This window comes from Lucilia sericata, unplaced genomic scaffold (genome assembly GCF_015586225.1).
Source record: "Lucilia sericata isolate MDLA Ls3-8-SP2 unplaced genomic scaffold, ASM1558622v1 Contig000398F_arrow, whole genome shotgun sequence".
Lineage (NCBI taxonomy): Eukaryota > Metazoa > Arthropoda > Insecta > Diptera > Calliphoridae > Lucilia > Lucilia sericata.
In genome coordinates this window covers 118,936-130,000 of record NW_023994416.1, presented here as the reverse complement: position 1 = coordinate 130,000, position 11,065 = coordinate 118,936, and the positions used below count along the sequence as shown (strand labels likewise).

At 37.8% G+C, this 11,065-nt stretch overlaps 4 protein-coding genes across 4 annotated transcripts in view; 2 read left to right on the top strand and 2 right to left on the bottom strand.

Moving 5' to 3' along the window:
* The window catches only part of LOC119604483 (general transcription factor 3C polypeptide 3), a 4,857-nt gene extending 797 nt beyond the window's left edge, over positions 1 to 4,060 (bottom strand). The window contains 5 exon segments of the mRNA XM_037957131.1: positions 1,020 to 1,094; positions 1,097 to 1,453; positions 1,456 to 2,545; positions 2,839 to 3,752; positions 3,755 to 4,060. Of these exon segments, the coding sequence (XP_037813059.1) occupies positions 1,020 to 1,094; positions 1,097 to 1,453; positions 1,456 to 2,545; positions 2,839 to 3,752; positions 3,755 to 3,950 (2,632 nt within the window). The 5' untranslated portion in view covers positions 3,951 to 4,060.
* Positions 4,061 to 4,294: 234 nt separating this feature from the next.
* LOC119604472 (DET1 homolog) lies at positions 4,295 to 6,548 on the bottom strand. The gene is given in 4 exon segments (XM_037957115.1): positions 4,295 to 4,807; positions 4,874 to 5,207; positions 5,442 to 6,027; positions 6,029 to 6,548. Coding segments are annotated over 4 exon segments (1,692 nt in total). The 5' UTR covers positions 6,401 to 6,548; the 3' UTR covers positions 4,295 to 4,407.
* Positions 6,549 to 6,726: 178 nt separating this feature from the next.
* On the top strand, positions 6,727 to 10,476 carry LOC119604471 (helicase MOV-10). Its single transcript, XM_037957114.1, is given in 9 exon segments — positions 6,727 to 7,012; positions 7,094 to 7,359; positions 7,464 to 7,742; positions 7,803 to 8,224; positions 8,289 to 8,401; positions 8,463 to 9,194; positions 9,447 to 9,569; positions 9,572 to 9,825; positions 9,901 to 10,476. Coding segments are annotated over 7 exon segments (1,938 nt in total). The 5' UTR covers positions 6,727 to 7,012; positions 7,094 to 7,359; positions 7,464 to 7,634; the 3' UTR covers positions 10,087 to 10,476.
* On the top strand, positions 6,926 to 7,363 carry LOC119604474 (probable DNA-directed RNA polymerase subunit delta). Its single transcript, XM_037957117.1, has 2 exons — positions 6,926 to 7,012; positions 7,094 to 7,363. The coding sequence occupies exons 1-2, from the start codon at positions 6,926 to 6,928 to the stop codon at positions 7,361 to 7,363; spliced, it is 357 nt and encodes a 118-aa protein (XP_037813045.1).
* Positions 10,477 to 11,065: the final 589 nt, after the last annotated feature.

Sequence of the window (11,065 nt, the reverse complement as noted above, 5' to 3'; positions counted from 1 at the left end):
TCGCTCGCTCGCTCGCTCGCTCGCTCGCTCGCTCGCTCGCTCGCTCGCTCGCTCGCTCGCTCGCTCGCTCGCTCGCTCGCTCGCTCCGCTCGCTCGCTCGCTCGCTCGCTCGCTCGCTCGCTCGCTCGCTCGCTCGCTCGCCTCGCTCGTGCTCGCTCTCGCTCGCTCGCTCGCTCCTCGCTCGCCTCGCTCGCTCGCTCGCTCGCTCGCCTCGCTCGCTCGCTCGCTCGCTCGCTCGCTCAGCTCGCTCGCTCGCTCGCTCGCTCGCTCGCTCGCTCGCTCGCTCGCTCGCTCGCTCGCTCGCTCGCTCGCTCGCTCGCTCGCTCGCTCGCTCGCTCGCTCGCTCGCTCGCTCGCTACGCTCGCTCGCTCGCTCGCTCGCTCGCTCGCTCGCTCGCTCGCTCGCTCGCTCGCTCGCTCGCTCGCTCGCTCGCTCGCTCGCTCGCTCGCTCGCTCGCTCGCTCGCTCGCTCGCTCGCTCGCTCGCCCTCGCTCGCTCCGCTCGCTCGCTCGCTCGCTCGCTCGCTCGCTCGCTCGCTCGCTCGCGCTAGCTCGCTCGCTCGCTAGCTCGCTCGCTCGCTCGCTCGCTCGCTCGCTCGCTCGCTCGCTCGCTCCTCGCTCGCTCGCTCGCGCTCGCTCGCTCTCGCTCTCGCGCTCGCTCGCTCGCTCGCTCGCTCGCTCGCTCGCTCTCGCTCGCTCGCTCGCTCTCTCGCTCGCTCGCTCGCTCGCTGGCTGGCTGCTCCCCGCTCCCTTTTTTGTCCCCGCCCCCGCCGTTTCCCCTTTTCCCCTCCCCCTTTTCCCGCCCCTCTCCCGCCCTGTTCTCCCTCCTTTCCCTTTCCCCCTTTGCCGCTTTTCCCTTCTTGTTTTCCCGCCCCCCGTCCCCTCTCCCTTTCCTCCCCTCCCCCTTTTCTTGCCTTTTCTTTTCCCCCCTTTTTCCTCTTCCCCCCCCCTCCTGGTCGCGCTCTTGTCTCGCTTTCCTCTGCTTCCCCCTGGCTTTCTCCCTTCCCTGTCCCTTCCCTGCCTTTCCTGCTCCCCCCTCCTGTCTCCTTATTGGCTTCTAGCATAGGATGTTGAAAACTTAAGGCCTTTTCATATATTCCACGGCCAAATGTACAAGACCAGCTTGATGATAAATACGTCCTATATTATAGTTAATCTCCTGATATGCTATACAATTTTCAGGCGTCGACGTAGAACTTGTTCTCAGTTCAGCATATTTATGAGCAAAAGCTATGGCCTGTGTGACAGCAGCACATTTGCGTAAAACTTTCTTTTGCAAAGAAACCTGTTGGAATATGCAGGCTATACATAAGGCTATTAAAGCGGTAGGTTGTTCCTTAAACATGGGCACATAAACATTAAGAGCATATTTATATGAACTGCAGTGCAAATGATAGTGTGCCACAAAGATGCGCATTTGTTTAGACAAGGGATTACGTGCTATATGGCGATTATATAACGATGATAACGTAAATCTTGCCCTTTTTGTATCATCAAAGATAAGAGATTCCATAAGGGTATCGAAGCAGTATTTTTGCTGATTAATTCACGTAAATAGGAAAAAGCCAAAGTGCAATCATTGTTAAAATAACAAGCTAGTATAATGATCCGCTCCAAGTCGTTATGATAGCACATAAAACGTTTGGTGGTTACCATGGTAAAGCACATACGCTGCAGAGTACTGTAGTTTTTATGCAAAAATCCTATGCGCATTAATTCCAAAAACAATTGATACTCATCGTGTACCGATAAATTGTCGGAGGCCGATGTATTTGTAGATTTGCTCACCTCCAAGGCTTTGTCGGCGTCTTCTCCTATAATATTACGCATTTGCAAGATATTCTTAAGACCATCAGGATTGTAAAATGAGCCACCATTTGCTGCCGCTAAAATTTCTTCTCTATTACGGAATTTAAGTGATTGTCTGCCCAACAAAACATAACCAATTTCCAAGAATTCCTCAATTTCATTGATCTGCTGCAGCATTATACAACGTTCATACAGCAGGCGAGCATGCAAAGGCTGACCCTCTTGTTCGCCTGATTGCTCCAAAGCCTTAACAGCTTCTATATGGCGTCCCTGCTGTTTCAGCAGAGCGGAGAGTGTAAATTTAGCTTCATAACAAAATGGCGCCAATTCTACGACTTTAAAATAACTGTCTATAGCTTCATTACAGCGATTTAAATGACGCAAACATTCTGCCTGTCTAAGCCAAACAAAAGCTGGACATTCTATGAAATCACCATCGGTAATGGGTCTTAGCAGGGCAATGGTCTCGGCATACTTGTGCTGTTGCATTAACGCTTCTGCTATATCACAATATAAATTTAAACGATCATTTTCGAAAGGCGGTATGTGTTCGTGTATATTTTGTATTAAATAGCCGAGTAAATGATCGGCCTTGAGATTGATTAGGGCCACACATAGCTTTACACGAAAATCTGGCACAAAGTCATCGGGTATAACGCAATAGAATACTAAATCAACTTGATCATCCTTTTCGGTTTCCAATTCTAAGTTGGTGCGCTCTTTAAGGCATTCGAGGACCTGAAGAAATAAAGCGAAATCGGTCAAACTTGATCATACACATTAGTTCAGGCTATATGCTAGTTTTTGATTCAGACTATAGTCCATAGTATAGACTTGACTGTATATCAGATTATGGACTATAGACTATTTTATAGGCTAGACTAGATTATAGACTCTATAGACTAGAGTACAGAATAGACTAGACTATAGTCCAGATTATAGAATAGGTTACAGTTAAGACTATAGATAAGATTATACTCCATACTAAAGTCTAGAAATTGTTATTTCTATCACAAAATATATTCACTTACATTTTTATACTGTTTATTCAAAATACACAGCTCCATGTATAAATTCAAATCCTCCAAAGCGAAAATATGTCCACATAGAAAATACGCAGTCTGCATGGCTTCCAATGCTTGTGTGTACTTATCCAGAGAATGAAAATATTTGGCCACATTTTTCGCCGTTACCAGACACAATTCATGAGCTTCGGGCGGACAGTGGGGTATCATTTTCAAATAGCAAAACATGGCAGCCGATTTTAGACCCATCATTTCCAAGAGACGAGCTTTACGCAAACGTAAATCATAATCAGAATCGTGTATCCTAATAGCTCGAGTATAATAGATGCGAGCTCTTTGTAAGTTACCCTGAGCTATATGCATCTCAGCTATACGTATCCATTGATAGCGATCACTCGAATTTAGATGTACAGCTATGGTAAGGAAATTGAGAAACTTTTCTGTATCACGAGACTCATAGATTTCGGCTAAGGTAACAAAAGGTTCAGCAGCCAAAGGATTTTGTCGTATAATTTCATAACAGATTTTTTCGGCCATTTGTATTTGTCCTCTGGCAAAGCATAAATTAGCCTCACCCATTAAGCCTTGCAAAGCAGCACTAAGTTGAGGTCTTCGTCGGCCGGGACCACTGCCCATTCTAGAAGATTTGCTGGTGCCGGCCGCTTGTTCGCCAGTCGGCATTTTGCGTTTTTTTAAACCTCGTGCTTTAGCATTCTCTCCATATTCTAATTCCAAACAGGTATTAACATTTTTACTAACCACACCACCAGAGTCACCGCCACCACCTTCATCATTTGTGTTTGTCGCTTCTTCTTCAGCATTATCATCATCGCCTTCATCCTCTTCCATTTGCTCGTCTTCATCTTCTTCGTGTGGTTCTAATTTTGTGTAAATATCAGGAAAATCACCTACTCCACCCAAAATTGTTTAATTAATTGTCCTTCTTCCTCTTCTGAAGGTTGACTTAGCATTTCTTGATCCGGCTCTTCCTCATTGTTATGTAGTATGGATACTACTTTTAAAGGATTTGCTTCTTGGAACTCCGATAACTCTGATTCGGATATATCATTGCTATCTATTTCTTCTATAATTATATCACTTGAATTAGAAATATCCATTGTATTTCATAAAAAGGTAGTTGTTTTTTTTTCATAAAAATTGCAAATTTTGTGGGGAAAAATGTAAATAAACAAATGCCGTACTGTGGTGCTGCCAAGTTAGAGGGTTTTTCATATAAACATTCACAATAGTGCCTAAGGCGAATTTAATTAACAGCTGTTTATTGTTTTTTGCTTTTTACGACTATTGAAGTTTGTTTTGTTGGCATTTTACCGTTAGAAAAGGAAAAAGTTTTTACAATCTAACAGTTACCAACGTTCTAACGGCGGAAGTAGACTTTTAAAGATAAATTCCAGGATCTACTTAGAACATCCTGATATTAAACAGTAAATAATACAGCAAATTTTAATTTTATAAATATCTTTTAACCATCATCTCTTTTATTATATAAAATTAATGCGATTTTCCACTATTGTCAATAATTCTATAAATTAAAAAAACACAATATCACAAAATTTAAGTTTTTGTTATCGTACTCGAATTATACATATGAAAATTAATAACATAACGCGATATAAACTTTTGAATACTTATAAAGAACGGTTCATATGGATGGAAAATAAATGTAACTAAATCACGGGGATTAGCAATTAATTCGAAATCAACGGGCCTGGCTTCTGTAGGTTGTTCCAAAAACACACGAAACTTCAAAAGGCCCGTCGTGCGATCCCAAAAACGTATAGGCTCTAAACTATTAAGTCTAGGTCTCTCAAGTGTGGAGATATAACGATCATCATAGTTGAAGAGAGAATAATCCAAATAAGGACTAGTAGAGAAACTTTGTGCGCTAATGGGTAAAGTGGGATTAAAACGAGCTGCCGCTTCAGCAATGCCACCAGAGAAGGAGTTGAGAGCTCTTTAAAACGAAATAATATAAATTAAATATTAAAAAAAACAAAAACTTTAGGGAAAATTTACTTACTGATCAAATGCAGCTCTAAAGAAATCATTATTACTGGGCGAAGATGCATGCCATGGTATTTGCAGCGAATGCACATTACGAAAATCATCGCAATAGTTGCGCAACATTTGCAATAGTTCTACCGAGTCTTTGGAGTAAATTTTTAAAACTTCTTGTTGTGATATATTATAAAAGACATAAATTTTGAAACTTTTATTAATATTACTATCGACATTACTTCCCACAAACATTTCCAGTGGCATTTGAGTTTGTCGCTTCTCATAGCGCAAGAGTAAGTTATCACTGTCGATCAATTGCATTTTTAAAATAATCATACGTTCAACCTGAAAAAAATGAAAAGGAAAAAACTTCTTTATTGTCAAGTTCATTCAATGAACTCCATTAACTATTCTATATTCTAGACTGAAGGCTCAGACTATTTTATAGATAAGACTACTACTCTGTAGAACACACTATAAACCATTTTATAGTGCAGACTAACATAGTTTTTATAGTGCAGACTAACTATAGTTTAGCCGATTTTGAAACATATACATTTTTATTCGTTATATCGCTTACCTGTGCAAATTCTTATAGAATTCCCTTAATTGTAGTTGTCTTTCATGTGGCGACTTTAGCTCCATTATCTCACGATACATAAAGGCTAATATTTTTTGTTTTAAGTGAGAAAATGGTAAATTATGACAGGGATTGAGACTGATATCTGTTGCTTGAATATGAGCAAAAATACGATCACGATCCAAATCACTACCAAAAGGACCCACGGTATACAAACGTTTAAGTTTAGCCCCAACTATATCCACTTCAACTAATTCGATACACTGGCGATAGGTGGATAATATGGCTAGAGTGCGATCATATATCGAAACACTATGATTATGGGATAGTACTATAAAATCATGTTCCAATTTGTAAGTATCACAAATGCGGCCGGTACGTAAATCCACCAAATAAAATGTATAATCATATAGTTCTGTATCGTCAAACAGATCGGGATATTGATGATAGGCTAAATAATTTGGAAATATAGAGCCGCCTGAAAGGGAGGCCAAAAGCACATAGCGGCCATCATCTAGAAATATGCTAAATTCACGATTTAAGTAATGTCGTGCCGCACCCGTTGACCTTATTATTATGGGCAAATTGTACTTTTTTCTTAAATAAACTATTAAACAGTTCTTGTCGTATGTGCAGCGACTGTAGAGAATGGTCTGCGGCCGTTATGCATTCTGCCGGCTGTTGACTTAAAAGTTCCGCCACACTGGCAATACCCTGATAGTGATAAACATCCAATGATTTTTGATCGTTAGTGAAAGCCAACAAATATTGTCCATCGGGACTAAATTTGCGCAAAAAACCATGAGGTTTGTCTACATTCTGTACGGTTAGACGAGGTGTTATGCTTTTGTAGAAATTTCTTTCGTGGAAGAGAAAACGATGCGGTATGGGATGACGACGTCCGGGATTTAGATTTGATTCACGCACCCATAAATGATGTGGTAGATTTTGTGAGGTGGTATGATGCATAGGTGCAAGATTTGTTTATTTTTATATTTTGTAAATAAAATTGATTAAATAAATAATTTGAAAATATATAAACAAATTTTGGCAAGTAAAAGTGCAAAATAAGTAAAACGAAAACAATAAATAAATAAACAGTAATTCACAATAGAGCAAAATAAGGCAAATACAAGCCAGGTGTCATCAGTTTATTGCTGTCAAACTACATATAAAAGAAAGCGCACTTGCTATCTATACTGTCAAATGCTTAACTCACCTTTAATATGAAAACAACAGAAAAACTTGGCAGCACTTTTTGTGGTTAAAATATATTACAACGCCAAAAACTCAATTATTTATCAACGCTGTGTAACGGTAGTTTTTTTTCTATCAAAATGATCATTTTTTCTACAACGAAATTTATTTAACTTTTTATAAAACTTCGTTTAAAGCAAATTCCGTATTTATTTTTGTGTGTTTATGTTAAAGTATTTTGTTAAATATTCTTTTGCGTATGCGTTTCTATTGTGGTTTTTACAATTAATAAACAATATGGATAAACCATCCTGTATGACCAAAGATTTTTTAGAAAAATTGGAAGAATCCTTTAAGAAATTCAAGGATTTATTAAATAAAGAGGTTAGTATTCTAACAAATAGTATGTGAGCTAATAAGTTACATAATAAACTTGAAATTCTAACGCTTACAATCTGATTTAAGCTTGATAATAGTGTAGAGTGCATAGACAATGCCTCCAAGACAAGCAGTGGTTATGATGACGAAGAATTTAATGATGATGAACAGGAGGAGGTGACAGAGACTACACGTCATATATCGCTTAATGAAGATGATGAAGACATTTTAGTAATATCGGACGATGAAGATTATAATGAAATTTGGGAAATAGATTCTGAATCCTCGGACGATGAAGCTTATAGTGATGAAGAGCCTTGCAGTTCTTGCCTGCAAAATAAACAAAAGTTGACGTAAGTACATTCTTTCTTTTCTCTAGTTCACTTCTAATTCAGTTCTATAGTTTTTGTTAAAATGTGATTTTTTAATTTCCTTTAAAATATCAATTTTCTTTTAGATTTTTTAAAATTCTGAAAACTCTACCCTGGTATCCACCCAGTGAAGAAATAAAACTTGCTAAAGATCTTAATTTACGGCAAAATCTTTACAAGAAAATCATCCCGAAGTTATTAAGACATTTATCAAAGACTCCAAATTGCACAAAGACAATATACACTCTGTTTATAAAATGATGCTGGAAATCGAAGATATAACCTCCATGTCAGAATATCCACCATTAGCGCAGAAAGATGTGGTTTTAAACTGCACTGGCATGGCCAGAGAATATTGGATAAGTGTAGGTTTTTGCTTTAGTAAGTTTTTATACAATTTTAAGCAACTTTATGTCATTTTATAGCTAAAAGATTGTCCTAACATAGATGATGTGGTGGCACCCTTTATGGATGAAGTGGTTTTAGTGCCTAAAGCCAGTAGTGCCCTTGCTGAAGTTGTACCTTTAAAACACAAGACTGATCTTTTACTAAAGCATGAACATGAAAGTGATACATATGACGATCTGTATCGTCGTCGTATTGCCACTGTAAGGGACATTACAAAAGAGCGTGCCTCTTTCCGTTTTAGCAGGGAGGAGCATTTGACAGCACGTCAGGTGGCTTCTTTAGTAACCACTAAATACGATATAATATTCCGACCGCGTCGTTATCCTTTACGTTATCAACATCGTGCTTTAGAATTGTTAGAAACAAGTGATGAGATACGTCATTATTTATTTCCCAAAGAGAATCCTTATAAAGATTTACAATTTCAACCTCAATTAAAGTAAGTCCCTTTAGATTTGTTCCCATAATAATGGAAAATATTTCATTTGTTTGTTTTATTTTAGATTTGACTTATTCAATCCCACTATAGCTACAAATCCCGAACAATTAGAGGCCGTACACTATATAACCGAGGGACCTAATTCTCATGCTCCATTTGTGATTTTTGGTCCACCAGGTATTAGCTTCTTAATAGAAACTCCTACCATTTTCTTAATTTTTGTTTGTTTTTCCAACAGGCACCGGTAAAACAACCACTACCGTTGAATCCATATTACAATTGCGACTTCATCATCCCCGAAGTCGCATACTTGTTACGGCCGGTTCAAATTCAGCTTGTGATACAATTGCCTTACGAATATGCAAATATTTTAAGAGCAATCCTCGTCTACAACAGTTGGAAATGAGAGATCCTGAAAATCAAAAATCCCTCATAAGAATTTATTCAAAAAGTATTATTGAAAAAGGCATACAATTACTCGATTCTGAATTGCTGGAAAATTCAAATTGTAAAAATGGCCTTCATCATTATCCCTCGGTTAAGGAAATTCGTCAGTATGGCATTATTGTAGCCACTCTATGTACGGTTGGCAAATTGGTTACAGGTGATGTGGGTGAAATGATTTTTTTCACTCATATCTTTATGGATGAAGCTGGTGCTTCCACAGAACCCGAGGCATTAGTTGGTATAATGGGTATTAAATCTCATTCGAATTGCCGTGTCATTCTATCAGGTGATCACAAACAATTGGGACCGATTTTAAGATCAGAACGTGCTGCCCAGCTGGGTCTGGAGCGTTCTTTAATGGAACGTTTGTTGTCTAGAGATTGTTATGGTCTGGATGATAACTGTAATTATGATCGTTCATTGCAGGCTCGTTTGAAGCGTAATTATCGTTCTCATCCTGAAATCGTAAGACTTTATAATCATTTGTATTATAACGATGAGTTAATTGCTGAAGCTAAACTCGGTAAGTTAAAGACTACTTGTAAGAATCTTAGTTCTAGTTTAGTTCTAGTTCAGTTCTAATTTGGTTCTAGTTTAGTTCTAGATTAGTTCTAATTAAGTTCTAGTTCCGTTCTAGTACAGTTCTAGTTCCTTTCTAGTTCAAACTAACAGAATTTCCTTATGGTCAGAATCTTTCTCAATTTTCAGATTAATTCAATATCGCCCACTTTGTTTCAATTCTAATTGAACTCCTGGATTTTCTTTTCTTTTGTAGAGGATGTCAATCATGCCGCCAAATGGTGTAAGTTACCAAATCCCAATTTTCCCATTATATTCCAAGCGGTACATGGTGTCACAGAAAAAGATACTCTAACACCCAGTTCATGTAATAATTTAGAAATACAGTGTTAATGTGGTTCCTACAACGTCTCCTTGTCGATGGCATAAATGGTCAAAAAGTCCAACAATCCGATATTGGCATTATAACACCCTATCGATTACAAAATAAACGTATACAAAATCGTCTAAGTGAACGTGGTTGGTGTGGTGTAGAAAGTGGTTCCGTGGAAACATTTCAAGGTAGAGAAAAACAAATTATAATTGTATCTCTGGTGAGATCATTTGCAGGTCTGGGATTTGTGCGTAACCCCAAGGTATTTATATTCAAATTTTTTTTTATTTAGTTTAAGTCTACAACATAGTGCTTTTATTTCCCTTCCCCCATTAAGCGTTTAAATGTTATATTATCCCGTCCCAAATCCTTACTTATTTTAATGGGAAATCCTTTGACCTTAAGACGTCATGCTGATTTTGCTTTTATCATGGATGAATGTAAAAAACATGGCACATTTTTGCGTAAAAAGAAAACTCGTAACCTAAAACTAATTTACCACGAAAATCTGTCTCTTTGTTAAATCTTTCATCTTTAACTTTAACTAAAACAACAAACGCTGCCACCACAAATAAAAATTTGTTGGCTTTATAATCATTTTACTATTCGTACTTTATATATTTTTTTGTTTCAGCTAAGCATATTTCACCTACAGGATATATATATATTTAATACATTTATTTTTTACTTTATGTTCAATTTTCATCCATATATTTGTCCTATTTAAGTCTTTAGGTTATTAATTTATTTCGTATTTAACTGTATTAACTATGTATTCCCATATACCTTATTTATATTTAGTGTATTAATTTATGTATTTTTGCTTACGTTTCTTTTATGCATTTGTGTTACCAAAGTATGACTTTATATATTTTTCTGTAGATTTATGTTTGAAATAAAAAAAAAATTCCTAGAATGAATAATAATGTAGTGAATACTTCTGAGAGTAATTACGAATTGGCCAGGATTTATTGTCATGCTCAAAGACTGCTATTATTTTCTACATAATTGCTCTGAAGTCGTTACTACCAAGTTTTTTAGCTTTTTGTTTTTGTTAAGTACTTTATCTGAAACAAAATTGTTTAGTTCTAGTTCGATTCTAGACCGATTCTGTTTCAATTCAGTTCTAGTTCGATTTTAGTTCGATTCTGGTTCAGTTATTTTTCAGTTCTAGTTCACTTTTAGTTCAGTTCTAGTTACTTTTAGTTCAGTTCTGAATTAGTTTTAGTTCAGTTCTATTTTAGTATTAGTTTAGTTCTAGTTCTAGTTCAGTTTTGGTTCACATTTAGTTAGTTCTAGTTTAGTTCAGTTTAAGTTCAGTTCTAGTTCAGTTCTAGTTCAGTTCTAACTCAGTTCTAGTTCAGTTCTAGTTCAGTTCTAGTTCTAGTTTAAGTTCAGTTCTAGTTCAGTTCTAGTTCTAGTTCAGTTCTAGTTCTAGTTCGTCTAGTTCAGTTCTAGTTCAGTTCTACGTTCAGTTTCTAGTTCAGTTCTAGTTTCAGTTC

What these genes read in the sequence shown, in the direction of transcription:
- LOC119604474 (XM_037957117.1), top strand. Translation starts at nt 6,926, where the DNA reads ATGGATAAACCATCCTGTATGACCAAAGATTTTTTAGAAAAATTGGAA. An exon ending in AGGATTTATTAAATAAAGAG is followed by an intron (nt 7,013 to 7,093) that starts GTTAGTATTCTA and finishes ATCTGATTTAAG; the next exon opens with CTTGATAATAGTGTAGAGTG.